General features: G+C 44.9%; 1 protein-coding gene across 1 annotated transcript in view; it reads left to right on the top strand.

The window, feature by feature from the left end:
* The window catches only part of LOC311517041 (dynein axonemal heavy chain 5-like), a 266,786-nt gene that overhangs the window by 226,979 nt on the left and 22,552 nt on the right, over positions 1-17,255 (top strand). Inside the window, exons 73-74 of the mRNA XM_084621560.1 lie at positions 208-396; positions 15,227-15,359. Coding sequence (XP_084477686.1) covers positions 208-396; positions 15,227-15,359 — 322 coding nt within the window. The remainder of the gene's footprint in view (positions 1-207; positions 397-15,226; positions 15,360-17,255) is intronic.

The raw sequence follows: 17,255 nt of genomic DNA, 5'->3' as shown, positions 1-17,255 counted from the left end.
AGTTTAGATCAGTGTAACCCCATTGACCTTAATGAGGCTATGCTGATTTATACTATCTAAGGATCTGCTCCCTTGTCTTTTTCTTTTGTGTAGACTATTAACTGATATATATTTTAAAAAATCAATATAGTCTATTAACAAGAGCACTCTATTTTTTTAGACATAATTCTTCATTTTTTTCTTATTGTGTCCTTTTTTTATCTTAAGGTATTTGGACTTCACCCTAATGCAGACATAACTTATCAGACTAATATGGCTAATGAGACATTAAGCACAATAGTTAGCATTCAGCCTAAAGACAGTAGCAGTGGAGGAGGGGAAACCAGAGAAGCAATGGTACAGCGTCTTGCTGATGAGATGCTGGAGAAGTTGCCATCAGACTACATCCCTCATGAGGTACAAATATATACAGCAAGACACTGCTGCATAGATACATATGAATTATTATATATGCCATTCATGTGGAAACACTTCTCTGTGCAACTTTTAAAGTATTTTAATTAATGAAATAACTCACACTTTATTAAAAGTATAAGTGTTCTGGTTTATTATCTAAAGTGTATATACATCAAAAAGTTACATATGAATAAATAATGGTTAGTTACATAGTATTTAAACACTAACATGACATGCTGTCTGGAAGTGGTGGTGAGTCTTGCATTAGTGTTTGAATAAAAGAAAGTGGATATTATTGTTGTTTTATTTTATTACATTAACATTTGTCAAAGGTGCGGATGGCTCCTTAGGCGGCAAGCAAAAGCAGGATCTCATACCAAATATGCTTGCCAGAGTTTCAGGTGACTAATGGTGACATAAATGCAGGGTAGAGCTCTGCAGAGCTTTAATAATCTAGATGAGTTTTAAATTATCGAGGAAGCGGATGTGGTATGAGTGGAGAGACATGAAAAGAGCTGGAGCAGCAAGCAAGGAAGAAGAGCTTGGAGATAACAGTTTGGATAGTCTGTAAAGAAGGGAAATATGTTTCAGGAAAATCAGTGAGAGATTGTGTCGGTTAAGGCATGGCCAAGAACTCTGACAGGGGAAATAGACAGGAAGGGACAGATTCTAGACATGCTGTGAATGAAGAAGCAACAGAGTTTAGCAACAACTGAATATATTGGTATTTCTTCCTATTCACTGGATACTTGGTTGTGTTACCAGATTCCCAAAGACTCCCACTTTTCAGTACAGAAGAAGACAAACATCTAATTGAGTAATAAAATGAAAGTAGAAACCGCAAACTATGGATGAGCTATGGCAGAATGTTCGCCTCTGGTATAATCTGAAAGCTTAGAACAAAGCAAGAGTCTCTGATAGAGCCCCTGTCTTCTTCCTTATCCATCTGGGGCAGCTACCTGATCTGAGCTCACTGACTATCAGAACAAACTGACCCATTTTCCCCATGGTGTATGCCTCTTCATATATTGATGTTCTCCTGTAGCCCTTCAGATAAGTAGGACATCACTCATAAAAACAGAATTTAAAATATCTCCAAATAATACTGTGACACAACACCCCATATTCATCCCTTTAATATTAGTATGATATGATTATGGCATACTTATGGTGCATTTTGTACAAGATGCATCATGTAAGGTGTCATTGGAAAAGTTATGATTTGCTGAATATGATTATCCTGTTTGTATGCATGTATAATTTTTGTATCTAAAATTATGAATATTGACTATGTATCTATATTTCAAATGTAGTTACACCTGGGTGATGCCCACTGGGCAAGAAGCTTCCAGTCTAGATAGTTGGCTGTGAAGGGCCTACTCAGGGTAAAGGGCCATTAGGAAAAACAATAGGCCTTAGGAGAAGCTTATCCCCTACCTGGTGAGCCTTCCTGAGAACGCTTCAGACAGTCTGTAAGTAATGGCTGCTATGACTCAGCAGGGCATGCAAGGGCATGTGACCAGACCACATGACACTGATCTCCATTTTGGGTACTTGTATTTTTCCACAAACTGGCTGGGAACTGTTTTTAGAGCAAAGGGTTCCTGCCATATGTTAAAGCTATATAAGGCAGGGAATGACCTCATCTGTGGTTCTTCACTCCCCCACAACTCAACACCTAAGAGAAGCTCGAAAGGAAAAGGACTTGGAACGGGGGTGGGGAGCCTGAGCTGTAAAGCAAGTGCAGCTAGTGCCTTGAGAATCTGCAAGCTTGCTTGTATCATCAGTCAGGGTGAGAAATTGCTAATTCATATCCAATCTTTCTAGTATTTTAGGCTTAGTTTGTGGTTTTGTTTAAACATAAAACACATTCTTCATGTTGCAGGGGTAGACATATTAATGAGCTTACAGTGTACAGATCTCTGTGCAGTGCAAGATGGTATAATTTTGGTTTTATACTCCAGAGTGGGGTGCATGCCTGCGGAGCTGGAAAACTGGCTGGTGTCTACTGTTTGCAATCAGGTAGCCCAGTTTGGGTGGATGTCACCACCTGCTGTTGTGTTGGGGGATAACAGTGCCTGGGTTGAGGCTGGATGTGTCCCCAACCTAGCTGTGTGTCTTAGAAGGATGCCACAGTTCCCACGGCTCCCAGACTGCACCCCAAGGGTGACAACCTGTCACAAAAACAACTTTAAACACTTAATGAGATTACATCAAAACAAGTGACAAACAATTGAAACTGTCCTGCACATCGTAAGATCCCCTTTAGTTTTCCCATTTCACATACAGAAGAAACCGGAGAGTTCTGTTGCTTCCAAGCCTCCTCGCTCAGGGGCTTACATAACAGATAACAAAGAGTTCTTCTTCAAGGAGTGTCCCTGTGGGTGCTCCACTTTTGGTGTCTTGGTGCCCTTGTAATCAGAGATTTGTAGTAGCAGTGCCCTGATTGGCTGTGCATGCGCAGCAGCCATCTCGCGCCACTCCAAGCAGGTACCTAGCATGAGCAGCCAACCGACCCCCAGTTCCTTTTTACCGCCCTTGGCTTGAGTCAGAGCGACAGCAGCACCCCTTCAACTCCATAGATAGATCATGGTCCTTCCTTTTTTCTTGTATCCTCTCAATTCTAGTTAACTTCAGTTAACATTACTTTTAATTTCCTCCATATTAAAAAAAATTAGTGTAGTTTTCCCCCACTCGCCACCCGGCGGGCCTCCACCAACAATGACTGCTTTAAAATGGACTACCCTGTTTTTCTCCAGTGCTGGACCTCCCTCAGGCATGCCTGGTTCTCCTGCATTTAACAATGCCTGACCTGCAGGTTATTGATACCAGTTTCAGATGGCCGTGCTCAGTGCATCTGCTGTCTCGAAGAGACCCAATTCCCCAAAAGTGTCCTCATTGTAAAAAACTGAATGCCAGGGACCTCCAACTTAAGTCACTCATGATGAAGAAATCCCTCAGGCCAGCCTCCGACCCAGAGACCAGGACGCCTCTTGACCAACGGTCGCCAGCAGCCTCAGACAAGGGCTGCACTACCAAGACTGCTTCTAAGGACTCTGTCTCTAAAAAGGTGACCAAACACCAGTCTCAGTCATCACCACAGCGAGATCTGCCTAAAAAGAAATGGTGTCCTGGTGAAAAATCTTCCCCGGTACTGAGGGCACCAAGAGCCCCGGTACCAAGACTTCCCGAGGAGCCAAGGACTGGTATGGGCAGGCTCTCAGTCAGGTGCATAATCTAAAGTCAAGCTCCCTAGCTCAGCACCGACCGTGCCGAAGAACATCCCAACACTGACCAGTGTAATGGCACCACCTGCTGCACACACACAGCTCAGTAAGACCTTGGCACTGATAGTTCTGACCCTTTCCTCTCAGACTGCGCTGCCATTCCTGGCACCGAGCTTTCTGGTACCGCAACTTTTCACCAGACAGGCGTACCTGGCAGTTTCTTCTATGCTAGGGATCCCCCTATTCGGTACCGATGGTAGCCCAGTGAGGCGCGGACTAAGTCAGATCATTACCCCTGGGGTTTCAGCTCCACCTCAATCCAGTGATGATGAGGAGGAGGTTGACTCAGGACTGTACACCCCTGGCCACTCCTCTCCTAAAGCTGGACCCTCATATCACCAGTAACTGGTAGACACGTGAGCCTGTCAACCCCCATCCTGGCTGCCACCTCCTATGGCACTCCCACCCAACTGGCCATACTGGGACCCAGGGGCCATTTATAGGGCCCAGAACATTAGAGCACCTAACCCACTGGTCACCAAAACACCCCGCTCTCCCGCACCAACGGACCCAGCACCTTCAGAGGCCCAGGATGAGGAGACTGACGAGCAGGCAGACGCACCTGAAGGAGACACCTTGCCACCTACACATATCTCATCCAGATGAAACAATCATGCCACCACCCTCCGCATCGGGGGATGACTTCAAGTCCTTTCAGGATCTTTTCAAGAGGGCAGCAGACTCCCTCAACGTCGCCTTGTCTGAGATCCCTGAGACCCAACATAAGCTCACTGACATTCTCCAGGCATGCCCATCAGCAAAAATAGAACTGCTTATTAACATTGCCATAATGGACCTTGCAAAAACCATCTGGCAGATGCCAGCCACGGCCCCTCCTTTCTGCAAAAGGTCGGACAAAAAATATTATGTGCTGGCAAAAGGGCCTGAATTTCTCTTCACCCACCCCACTCCTAATTCACTGGTCATGGAGGCAGTAAATCAGAGGGGCAAATGGCAACCATCTAGATCCACCCCTTACGTCAAGGACAGGAAGAGGCTATACCTCTTTGGCCACAAAACCTATTTTTCCGCCACCTTGCAATTCCGCATCACTAATTAATCTGCACTGCTTGCAGAATACACACACAAAACCTGTTTTCTACAATGTCATCTTCTATTGAAAATCTTTTATTGAAAATATAAGAGGACAAGAGAAGCGTGTAAGTCCAACATCTCCGAAGGGTCTCTCATCACAAAGACTGCCCTCCACGCCTCTCTCAATTCCGCAGACACAGCAGCATGCTCCATTGCGACCTCCATGGTCATGTGTCAGGCATCTTGGCTCCACCGCTCAGGATTCCTGAGAGAGGTACAAGCTGCGGTTGAGGACCTACCCTTTGAAGGTCAGAAACTGTTTGCCAAATCCACCAATGCGTACTTGCGCATACTTTAAAGGATTCCCAGGCCACCTTAAAGACTCTCAGCATCTGTGTCCCTGGAAACATGAAAAAGCAGGGCAGGTTTTATAACCAAAAATTCCAGGCTACACCATGCTCCCAGCCTCAAAGACACCATACCCAACGCCTAAACAGAGGCAGACAGGACAAAGGCAGAATCAAGACCAGCCTTCCACATCCCAGCCTTCCACTTCTAAGCCATCATTTCGAAGGTCTGTTCAAGGGCCTGAAACCTCTACAATCTCTAATTCCGGATCTCAACCCCACTTCAACACCGTTTGGGGACCCCTGGTACCATATTACCCAGTCTGGAACAATATCACCACAGACAGATGGGTCCTGGAAATTATCCATCAGGGTTACTTCATCCCATTTATTTCTAACCCATCTACCCACCCCCCTACCCTGTCCCTCTTCAGGGAGCCCTCTCATGAGCTCCTATTACATCAGGAAATAAAGCACCTCCTGCAATTAGGGGCCGAGGAAGCTGTACCAGCTCAACACAGGAGAAGAGAATTTTATTCCCATTATTTCCTCACTCAGAAAAAGAACGGCGGATGGAGACCCATTCTGCAATTATGCAAACTCAACAAGTTTGTGAGAACACAGCGATTCAAAATGGTGGCCCTATCGATGATGATTCCAGCATTAGAGAAAGGAGATTGGCTCTTGTCCCTCAACCTGCAAGAGGCTTTCTTTCATGTCACCATTCACCCAGTGCACAGAAGATTCTTGCACTTCACCCTAGGACATCAACATTACCAATACAAAGTGCTACTCTTTGTACTGTCAACCACCCCAAGGGTCTTTTCCAAGGTCCTCGCCATCACTGCAGCTCAACTTCACAGACTAGGGGTCATGATTTTTCCATACCTGGATGACTGCCTGTTAAGAGCACCAACACGGCGGGCAGCACTAGAAGCCACACATACCCCAGTAGCCCTCTTTATGAACTGCAGACTTCAAATAAATCTTCAGAAGCCCACTTTGGTCCCTGTCCAACAACTGGAATTTATAGGGGCCTATCTCGATTGCCTCACAGCAACAGCAAGGTTACCCCATCAGCAATTCCTCAATTTAATCACTCTGATTTCTATGGTCATGGACCAGGGTGGGCATATCGAGTGCTGGCTCTGGGAGTGGGGTTGGAGTGTGGGCTCCCCCCGGATGTTACTTACCTTGGGCTGATCCCAGTCGATGGCACAGTGGGGCTAAGGCAGGCTCCCTGCCTGTCCGGGCCCCACACCATTCCCGGAAGGGGCCAATGCCCCTCTCTGCAGGCACCACCCCCGCAGCTTCCATTGGCCACAGTTCCCCATTCCTGGCCAATGGGAGCTGCAGGGGGTGGTGCTTACAAGCAGGAGCAGCGTGTGGAGACCCCTACCCCCCCCGACCCTGGGACCACGGGGGTGTGCTGGCTGCTTCCGGGAGTGGCGTGGGGCTGGGGCAGGCAGGGAGCCTGCTTTAGCAGCAGCCCTGCTGCACCAGACTTTTAGTGACTGGAGATTGCGATCAACTGGGAGAGTCTCCAGGACTGACCAGTTGATCGCGATGAACCAGTTGGTGACCACTGATCTAAATCAACCAACATACTTACCTGAGTTTTTCCCAACACCACATGCCAACAACAGGGAAGCGTCTCTTCACACATTCAACGTCCGAAGAGCACTAGCCTTTTACCTAGAAAGAACAAAAACATTTAGAAAATCGTCTCTCTCTTTTTCTCTCTAAAACTGAACGATCAAAGGGTCAGACCATCTCTAAACAGAGACTCACTAAATGGCTGTCGGGCTGTATCCATTTGTGTTACCAGCGGAACAACCTCCCTGTTCCACCAAGAGTCCACATACACTCCACCAGAGTGTTATCAACATCAGTAGCATTTTTTAATGACATACCCATCCTGGATATTTGCAGAGCAGCTATCTGGGCTTCTGCCCACACTTTTACTAAACACTACGTTCTCAAGCAACAATCAGCTGCAGATGCACAGTTTGGACTCTCGGTGCTAGCCACCATCAATAAACCAACTTCAAAGCCCCCCCTCCACTGAGGGGTACTGCTCCATAGTCACCTAAAGTGGAGCACTCACCCCTGTGCTCCTCGAAGAAGAACAGAAGGTTACTCACACTGTGCAGTAACTGAGGTTCTTCGAGATGGTTGTCCCTGTAGCTGCTCCACTACCGAGATATACTTCACACCTCCTCCCTTCTACTTCCGAGTGTCATGCTGATCCTCTGGGGTAGAGAAGGAACTGGCGGTCGGTTGGCTGCGCATGCTAGGTAGCCACTCAGAGCGGCGTGAGACAGCTGCTGCCCATGTGCAGCCAACTGGGGCACTGCTACTACAAATCTGCAATTACAAAAACAGGGCACCAAGTGGAGCCCTAAAGTGGAGCACTCACAGGGACAACCATCTCAAAGAACCTCAGTTACTGCACAGGGTGAGTAACCTTCTCATCTGAAGTAAAATGATAGGGTCCAATCTCTCCATATGTGTGAGGATAGATGCAAATATAAATGTCAACTCATCATGCAGTTAGGTTTGTAATTGTCATAAACATACAGCTAAGGGTAGCATAAAATCCCCCCTTTAGCTGTAAAGGGTTAAGAAGCTCAGATAACCTGGTTGGCACCTGACCAAAAGGACCAATAAGGGGAGAAGATACTTTCAAATCTGTGGGGGAAGGTTTTTGTTTTGTTTCTTTGTGTTCTCTCTGCGTCAGCAAGGAACCAGGGCAGGGAAAATGCATCTCCTAAAGCCATACCTGAACTAAGCAAATAAGATTACAAATTTAAGTAATAGGAAGGAAATGCGTTAGATTATCTTTTGTTTTAGCTTGTGAATTTTCCCTATGCAAAGAGGAAGATATATTCCTGTTTTTTGGAACTTGAAAGTTTTGCCTAGAGGGGAATCCTCTATGTTTTAAATCTTATTACCCTGTACAATTATCCTCCACCCTGATTTTACAGAGGTGTTTCTTTTACTTTTTCTTCTTTATAATAAAAGTTCTGTTTTTAAGAATCTGATTGGGGTTTTTAGTGCCCTAAAAACCCAAGGGGCTGGTCTGTGCTCACCTTGTTTACTCTCAAGCCTCCCCAGGAAAGAGGGTGAAGGGCTTTCGGGGATATTTTGGGGAAACAGGAACTCCAAGTGGCCCTTTTTTCTAAATCTTTGTCTAATTGGCTAGTCTCTAAGGTGCCACAAGTCCTCCTTTTCTTTTTGCGAATACAGACTAACACGGCTGCTACTCTGAAACCTGTCACTTGGTGGTGGCAGTGATACCGTTCCAAGGACAAGGAAGAATTTGCCTTGGGGAAGTTTTAACCTAAACTGGTAGAGATAAACTTAGGGGGTCTTTCATGCCGGTCCCCACATCTGTACCCTAGAGTTCAGAGTGGGGCGGGAATCCTGACAGTAATGAAAAAAAATTTGCCTTACAGATTGAAAAACATCACTAGGGAATATAATGATGGAATTCTAAAGGCATTATTGCTGATTGGAGGTCAGCTGCGTAATCCAAGTGACAATGTTTTTTCCCTATATACGATTTGCTCTAAATACATTTCAGCTTTAAATTCCCCTCTGTTGTGGTGTCTTTATGTTATTCCACAGCGCCATGTGACCCCCCTTAACCAATAAGAGAGCTGTAACAGTAATGATAGGATGATTTTGTATACATCCCCCTCCCGGATTTCATCCTACCTACCTTGAACTGGTTGCTGGTGCCACTCTAAAGCAGCTCTGTTTGTGGTGGGAGTGGCAAGGGGGAGGGGCATCTCCCTGAACTTGCCTTTCCTCCACAGCCCTACCATATTTTGGAAGGGGATATCACCTCTCAAAATGGTGTCCTCCCCAAATCTGCTAACAGGGCAGTACAGGGGCTGGGGGGAGACTAATGAAAATGATTCCAAAGCATTATCTTAATTTGCAGTTTTGAAGTAGAAGTAGATTGAAATTCCTGAGCTGCTATAGTAACTTCCTTGGTGTCACATTATGGGATGCAACCCAGACCAGTGAAAAGTTGTGTCACTGCCTGACCTATGACCCTGGTTGCCTTAAAATGCTTTGCTGGTGTAGCTCCCTTATCTGGATGCTCCCAGCCAGCATATAAGCCTGCATTGAATTTCTGTGTCATAAGCAGCCCTGGTTCAGCAACTCTGACTACAGCCGCCTGCTTCTTACACCACAGCCACATTCTGGTCTCCACCAGCCTTGGTTACTATTAGCCAAGTGACCCCAACATATCCCCAGTAAATGTACCTTCATTGTCTCTGCCTGATAACCCAGGCTGGTTAGATAAGCAAATACACAGTTCTTTATGATCCAGACATGCTGAGTCCCAAACCAACTTCTGAGCTTTGATGGTTCTGTTTACAGCATATGTAAATTGCAACTCCATTGTCACTGGTCACCCTGCTTCATTTGTATTTGACCTGAGCAGACCTGTTTCGTTCAAATTCACTTTAAAACATAGTATCAAAGAACATCCATAACTCCACATGTAGTATAGTTACATATCTTCCACTGTGATACTATTCACCAGTGTTTTCAAGTGATACCTCACAAGGCATATTTTGTAGAAATATCAGCAATGCTTAGGGTGATACTTGGTCACTAATCTTGGTTCATGGTAACGGCCTTTCCACTGGAACTCAAAGTACTGTGTTACCCATGCACATCTGAGTAAGGATCATGCATGCTAGGACCATGACATTATAGAAACAGTAAGAACTAGTATGACTGTGATTTTTGTTGCCTCCTTTCTGAAATTGTTGTATTTCGTGTTAACAGACATCTGTTTACATTCCACTTCCCCATCCAACTGTGACTTGATAAAATATATACAACTAGTGAGGAAATATTTTTACCTGGGCTTTTTGTAATTAGTTTGTTTCATCTCAGAGAAGGCTCTTTTGACTAATGGGTTCTGTCTTCAGGTTTCCTTTCTGCCAGGCAGGTTGGTTTCTTAATGTAATTCTACAATAGGGATCAGGAAATGAGTGATCTTGTTGGTTGATACAGAATCTAATGCAAAACAATCAATCATGACTCAAAATGTATGCACTTCATCATGTAATTAACAATAAGATTTCCAAGAACAGGACTGTACTGTAATTAGCAAAACTCACAGGAGGTCACGATTTGAGTCTCATCTCAATGAAAACAAAGGCATGACAGGTTGTGAATTACTGGTATGTCATTAATTCAAAGCCTTGTGTTGTGTTGTACTTGATGGTCAAGGCTGAGTGCTATGAATGCAGCTATGGATGAATTAATATAGTGTGGTTCTTGCATTGATACATTTCATTGCTATTATGGAATATACAGAGGTATATATATATATTAAACTCCCAAGGTACAGCTTTTCTCTGACCTCGGATGGGTAGATGCTGCTACCACCCAAGTGCAGAACCACTTTGAGAACCCAGGAAGGCGCACTTGGGAATTCCTTCCTGTGGGGTACCCTCAAGCCCTCCCCCCTCCCGGGGAAAGCTGAGCAGCAAAAACAAAGGAAATCAGCTGTTGCCACCAGCTAGTTTAAAAAAAAATGTGCACAAACCTCTTAAGACACAGAACTCCAATCCTGTTCTTTAAAAAGGTAAATTTTATTTAAAAAAATAAAGGAAAGAAAATACACCTGAAAACTCAGGCTATTGCTAAATTTAAAAAGAACCCAAATACAAGAATTAAGCTTCAAGAATAGCTTTCTTAAGGTCCAATTTAAAGGTTACAAGCAAAACAAAAGCACCTGGGGTTAGCACAGAGGAATCCACAAGCCATAAAGAAATAAAAGAGATAAACCTAATTGCATCTTCCTAGACATTTCCTGATCTACTTACATATCTGGGGTTTCGAATGAGTAGTTTTTAGGTATAATACAGATGATTCTTCAGACCTGGCCCAAAGTTTCTTACAGCATCGCTGCTCTAACCCCCTCTCCCCGGGAGAACAACCACAGATAGACAAAGGGGAAGTTTTTTCCTCAATTTTAAAAAGTTCTAGCCTTCCCATTTGGTCAGGTGACCACTCACTTCCTTTTACCTATGCTTAGCAGTGAGACTTTTTTAACCCTTTACAGGTAAAGCAAGTAGAGAACAGTTACTAAGGCCATGTCTACACTACAAAAGTACTCCAATTCTACAGAAGTCGATTTTTGGGAACAGATTGTATAAAGTCAAGTGCATGCGTTCACACTAAGCACATTAATTCGGCAGTGTGCGTCCACAGTACTGTGGCAAGCGTCGATAATCCAAGCGTGCACTGTGGGTAGCTATCCCACAGTTCCCGCAGTCCCCACTGCCCATTGGAATTCTGGGCTGAGCTTCCAGTGCCTGATGGGGCCAAAAATTTGTCGCGGGTGGTTATAGGTAAATGTCATCAGTCAACCCTCCCTCCCTCCCTCCCTCCATGAAAGCAACAGCAGACAATCATTTTGTGCCCCTTTCCCTGGGTTGCCCGAGCAGATGCTATAGCATGGCAAGCATGGAGCCCGTTCAGCTCACCACAGCAGTTATGACCATTGTAAACACTTCGCGTATTATCGTGCAGTTTATGCAGAACCAGCACCTGAAAAACCAGGCGAGGAGGTGACGGCAGCGCGGTGATGCGGACATGAACACAGATTTCTCTAAAACCTTAGTCCCCAGCAATTTGGAGATCATGATGTTTCTGGGGCAGGCTCATGCCGTGGAACGCCGATTCTGGGCCCAGGAAACAAGCACAGAGTGGTGGGACCGCATAGTGTTGCAGGTTGGGGATGATTCCCAGTGACTCCGAAACTTTCTTATGCGTAAGAGCACTTTCATGGAACTTTGTGACTTGCTTTCCCCTGCCCTGAAGCTCAAGAATACCAAGCTGAGAGCAGCCCTCACAGTTCACAAGCGAGTGGCAATAGTCCTGTGGAAGCTTGCAATGCCAGACAGCTACCGGTCAGTTGGGAATCAATTTGGAGTGGGCAAATCTACTCTGGGGGTTGCTGTGATGCAAGTAGCCAACGCAATCCAACTGAGCTGCTGCTATCAAAGGTAGTGACTCTGGGAAATGTGCAGGTCACAGTAGATGGCTTTGCTGCAATGGGATTCCCAAACTGTGGTGGGGCCATAGATGGAACGCATATCCCTATCTTGGGACCAGACCACCAGGGCAGCCAGTACATAAACTGCAGGGGTACTTTTCAATGGTGCTGCAAGCACTGGTGGATCACAAGGGACATTTCACTAACATCAGTGTGGGGTGGCCGGGAAAGGTTCATGACGCTTGGGTCTTCAGGAACTCTGGTGTGTTTAAATGTCTGCAGGAAGGGATTTACTTCCCAGACCAGAAAATAACTGTTGGGGATGTTGAAATGCCTATAATTATCATTGGGGACCCAGCCTAACCTTAAAGCCCTGGCTCATGAAGCCATACACAGGCACCCTGGACAGTAGTAAGGAGCTGTTCAACTATAGGCTGAGCAAGTGCAGAATGGTGGTAGAGTGTGTATTTGGATGTTTAAAGGGTCACTGGCGCAGTTTACTGACTCGCTCAGACCTCAGCGAAACCAATATTCCCATTGTTATTGCTGCTTGCTGTGTGCTCCACAATCTCTGTGAGAGTAAGGGGGAGACGTTTATGGCAGGGTGGGAGGTTGAGGCAAATCGCCTGGTCGCTGAATACATGGAGCCAGACACCAGGGCAGTTAGAAGAGCACAGCAGGAAGCGCTGCACATCAGAGAAGCTTTGAAAACCAGTTTCATGACTTGCTAGGGAACCGTGTGACACTATTTGTTTCTCCTTGATGAAAACCCGCCCCCTTGGTTGACTCTAAATTCCTTGTAAGCCACCCACCCTCCCCCCTTCGGTCACAGCTTGCTTGCAAAGGAAATAAAGTCACTATTGTTTAAAAACCATGTATTCTTTATTAATTGATTATAAAAATAGGGAGATAACTCACAAGGTAGCCTGGGTGGGGTGTGGGAGGAGGGTAGGAGGGAAGGAAAAGGCCACTTTAAAACTTCTTGAATGACAGCCTTCTGTTGCTTGGGCTGTCCAGTGGGGTGGAGTGGTTGGGTGCCCGGAGCCTCCCCCACTGCGTTCTTGGGCATCTGGGTGAGGAGGCTATGGAACTTGGGGAGGAGGGAGGGCAGTGAAACAGGGGCTGCAGCAGCAGTCTGTGATCCTGCTGCCATTCCTGAACCTCCACCAGACGCTGGAGCATGTCCGTTTGATCCCGCAGTAGCCCCAGCGTTGCATCCTGCCTCCTCTGATCTTCCTGCCGCCACCTCTCCTCACGTTCATTGGCCACTTTCCTGTACTCTGCTATTGTGTCCCTCCACACATTCTGTTGAGCTCTGTCAGTGCCAGACAACTGCATGAGCTCAGAGAACATTTCATTGCGCGTGCGTTTTTTTCACCGCCTTATCTGAGATAGCCTTTGGGACGGAGGAGGGAGGCTTGAAACATTTGCAGCTGCTGGAGGAAATAAAGGGAGTGAAGTATTTAAAAAGATACATTTTACAGAACAGTGGCTATACTCTTTCATGGTGAACAACACTATTCACATTACATAGCACATGAGATTTTGGTACAAGGTCGCATTTTGCATCTTATATTGAGTACCTGCAGCTTTGGTGTTAGAAATCACACACGCAGTGCTGGGCAACAGAATTCGGCTTGCAGGCAGCCATGGTAAGCCATAGTCTTTCGGCTTCTGCAACCTTCATAACCGCAGTGCCCTCCTCTCCCATACCAAGCAAAGCATGTTGAGTTGGCCATTTAGTGCTGCGGTTTTCCTGTTAACGTGCAGCAGCAGAAACCAAACTAACCCTCTCTCCCCCCATCCAATTCTCTGGGATGATTGCTTTACCCCTCACCCCACCGTGTGGCTGGTATCAGGGAAGATCCCTGCTAGCCAAACGCGAACAGCTCAGCGCCAATGGTCCCCTCACCCCACCGCATGGCTAACTGCTGGGAGGATTTCTTTTCAGCCACCTCTGAATGTCCCCTTAATTAAATTCCCCTATTTCAACCAGGTTACCATGAACAATATCACTCTCCTGAGGATAACACAGAGAGATAAAGAATGGATGTTGCTTGAATGCCAGCAAACACCAGGACCATATGCTGCCAGGCTTTGTCATTCAATGATACCAGATTACTTGCTACTATCATGGCGTGGTAAAGTGTCCTACCATGGAAGACGGAATAAGGCTGCTCTCCCCTGAAACCTTATGCAAAGGCTTTTAGAGTACCTTCAGGAGAGCTTCATGGAGATGTCCCTGGAGGATTTCCGCTCCATCCCCAGACACGTTAAAAGACTTTTCCAGTAGCTGTACTGGCCACGAATGCATCCCAAGTCCTCAAGGCTACTTAATCATTAAAAAACACTTGCTTTTATAACATGTATTATATTTTAAAAGGTACACTCACCAGAGGTCCCTTCTCCAGCATAGATAATGTTTTCACTGAAGTACTACAGCAGCGCACCTGCAGCATTTTAAGTGTAGACTAGCCCTCAGTGTGCTAAAACTAGTGTGCTTTAAATTCATCTAGCTTACTCTGCATTAACTTCCCGGTGTCTACAAAACCTTGGTGTCTTTCAAGAAAAGCACAAATTAACATTTAATGGACTTTTGGCCTTGGCAAAATAGCACCCGCTGTATTAGGCTGATGTTTGATTTTATTAGAATTCTAACTCTATATAACTTGTCAAATCTTTTTCTTTTTGTTAACTTTCCCTTTATATTTTTAGTAGTTTACATTTAACACAGTAATGTACTGAGTTTGCTTTTTTCTTATCTGTGCTGATTCCTGAATGCGTACTTCCGGTTCCACATGAGGTGTGAGGTTGAACGGTCAGTTCGTAACTCTGGTGTTTGTAACTCTGAGCTTCTACTGTAGAAGTAAAGGCTAAAGTTTCCCTTCCAAAAGCTGGCAATCTCCCCTCCATTGGGATGAAGCTCCTTTTTACTAGGCCTGAAGAATCACAACATACTAGACCATAAAGCTGGTGCAGGATGACCATTGGCCATCCATTACTGTGTAGTTTGGTTTTTAGGGTTCGTGGGTAAAATTTTAAAAAGTACCTTTGTGCTTTTACAAGTGTTACCATATTTGTATATCTACATAATAATAGATATGTTTTTTTCCCTAAACTCTGTTTAGGTGAAAGCCCAGCTTCAAAAGATGGGAGAAATTCAACCCTTAAATATATTTCTACGTCAGGAAATTGACCGTATGCAGCGTGTTATATCAAGAGTTCGAACTACACTGACTAATCTCAAACTGGCCATGGATGGTAAGTATATAATCATACAGCATTAATTTCTAAAGGATTATAACAGTATAGTGACACTAACAATGTTCCCACATCTACCTTGATTTATGGTGCCCTGGTCCTGCAATTCACTGTGCCCTGTGGCACTGCTCATAGAATCTTAGAATATCAGGATTGGAAGGGACCTCAGGAGGTCATCTAGTCCAATCCCCTGCTCAAAGCAGGACCGATCCCCAATTAAATCATCCCAGCCAGGGCTTTGTCAAGCCTGACCTTAAAAACTTCTAAGGAAGGAGATTCCACCACCTCCCTAGGTAACGCATTCCAGTGTTTCACCACCCTCCTAGTGAAAAAGTTTTTCCTAATATCCAACCTAAACCTCCCCCACTGCAACTTGAGACCATTACTCCTTGTTCTGTCATCAGCTACTGAGAACAGTCTAGATCCATCCTCTTTGGAACCCCCTTTCAGGTAGTTGAAAGCAGCTATCAAATCCCCCCTCATTCTTCTCTTCTGCAGACTAAACAATCCTAGTTCCCTCAGCCTCTCCTCAAAAGTCATGTGTTCCAGTCCCCTAATCATTTTTGTACCCACATGAACCCCACTGAAGCCAATCCGTCTTTGCAGAGCTGCAGTACTGCACCTGTGTGCTATGAATTGTAGGATTGGGACCATAAACTGTATGGCAAAATGATTCAGAATCAAACTGAGGCTTAATTGTATAGAGCTAAGAAGAAGCATAGTTATAAAATTACATACTAATTAGCAGCGGGGCAGTGGCATTCTGCACATGTTGGAGCTGAGAGAGTTCAGCTTAAGGTAAGAGATAAGCAATGCTGGAGTGAAGGCAATGGAATAGATGGCTCGTGTTGCTTTCTGTTTCCTCCTTCTCACATCCCATTTTGCCCATATGGTATCATTAAAATGGCTAGCTGGAAGGAGAATATAAAATCAGACTCCCAAAAGAAAAGCCTAAGAAGATTTTTTTCAGTACGTGGAAGTAGAGTGTGGTGTCATCCACAAATTTTATAAGAATATTCTCCACTTCATTATCTGAGTCATTCATGAAAATAATGAGTAGTGCTGAACCCAGGATTGACCGGTGTGGGACCCCACTAGTTAAGTCCCCCAGTTTGACAGTGAACCATTGATATCTGAGTAGGGTTTTTCAACCAGTTTTTCATCCAGATTATATTTTTGAGTTCAAATTATGGTTATTAGAGTTGTAGCTGCGCTTTGTACTCACTATTAGGTTCCACCCGTTAGTGCTGTTTTAATTACTTACTGATTGCCCAGAATTTATTTCACAGTTGGAATGATATAATACTCCACATAAATCTGAAAGCAAAAGTGAACGTTGTCCTCTCAACTGACCTAAATAAGTGTGAGTTTGACACAGAGCAGTCATTTCAGAGGGGGGTTGTGTTTTTGTGGATGTATATCCTTTTCATTTTGGGAGTAACTAGAAATGGCTCTGATCAAAATGACCCAAACTTTGGTGAATTTCCTGTCTGGATTTGGAATTTTTTCAGGCTTAAATTTATGCCAGGGTATAAAGCTTGAGATAATTTAGATAAAGTTTCTGGGAGATAGAGCTGTGGGCATCCTAAAAATGACACATTCCTGACTCTTTCAGACCAATGTAACTCAGAAAAGGCTTGGTCTAGAAATCCCAAATATGAGATTAATATGTTGCCCTAGCTGAGTACTGGTGCCTTTCACTAGTCTTTATAGGTTTCGGTTGCAGATTTAATATGTTATTAAAAGCCTTTTCATCATCTGTTTTGAGTTCTGCATTGATCTATGTAATGCGTGCTGGCTAGCATGCTAGCTTTAGGTGCTTCTTAAATATGACATCAGTGTCATACGTGTTTCCTACACTGTACAGCCACAATGTTGAAGTACCCATGACCCCTG

Source organism: Lepidochelys olivacea (genome assembly GCF_965140295.1).
Source record: "Lepidochelys olivacea isolate rLepOli2 genome assembly, chromosome: 2".
In the NCBI taxonomy this organism is placed as follows: Eukaryota; Metazoa; Chordata; order Testudines; family Cheloniidae; genus Lepidochelys; species Lepidochelys olivacea.
The sequence above is the reverse complement of the archived record's forward strand: the minus strand, read 5'-3'. Positions and strand labels throughout refer to the sequence as shown.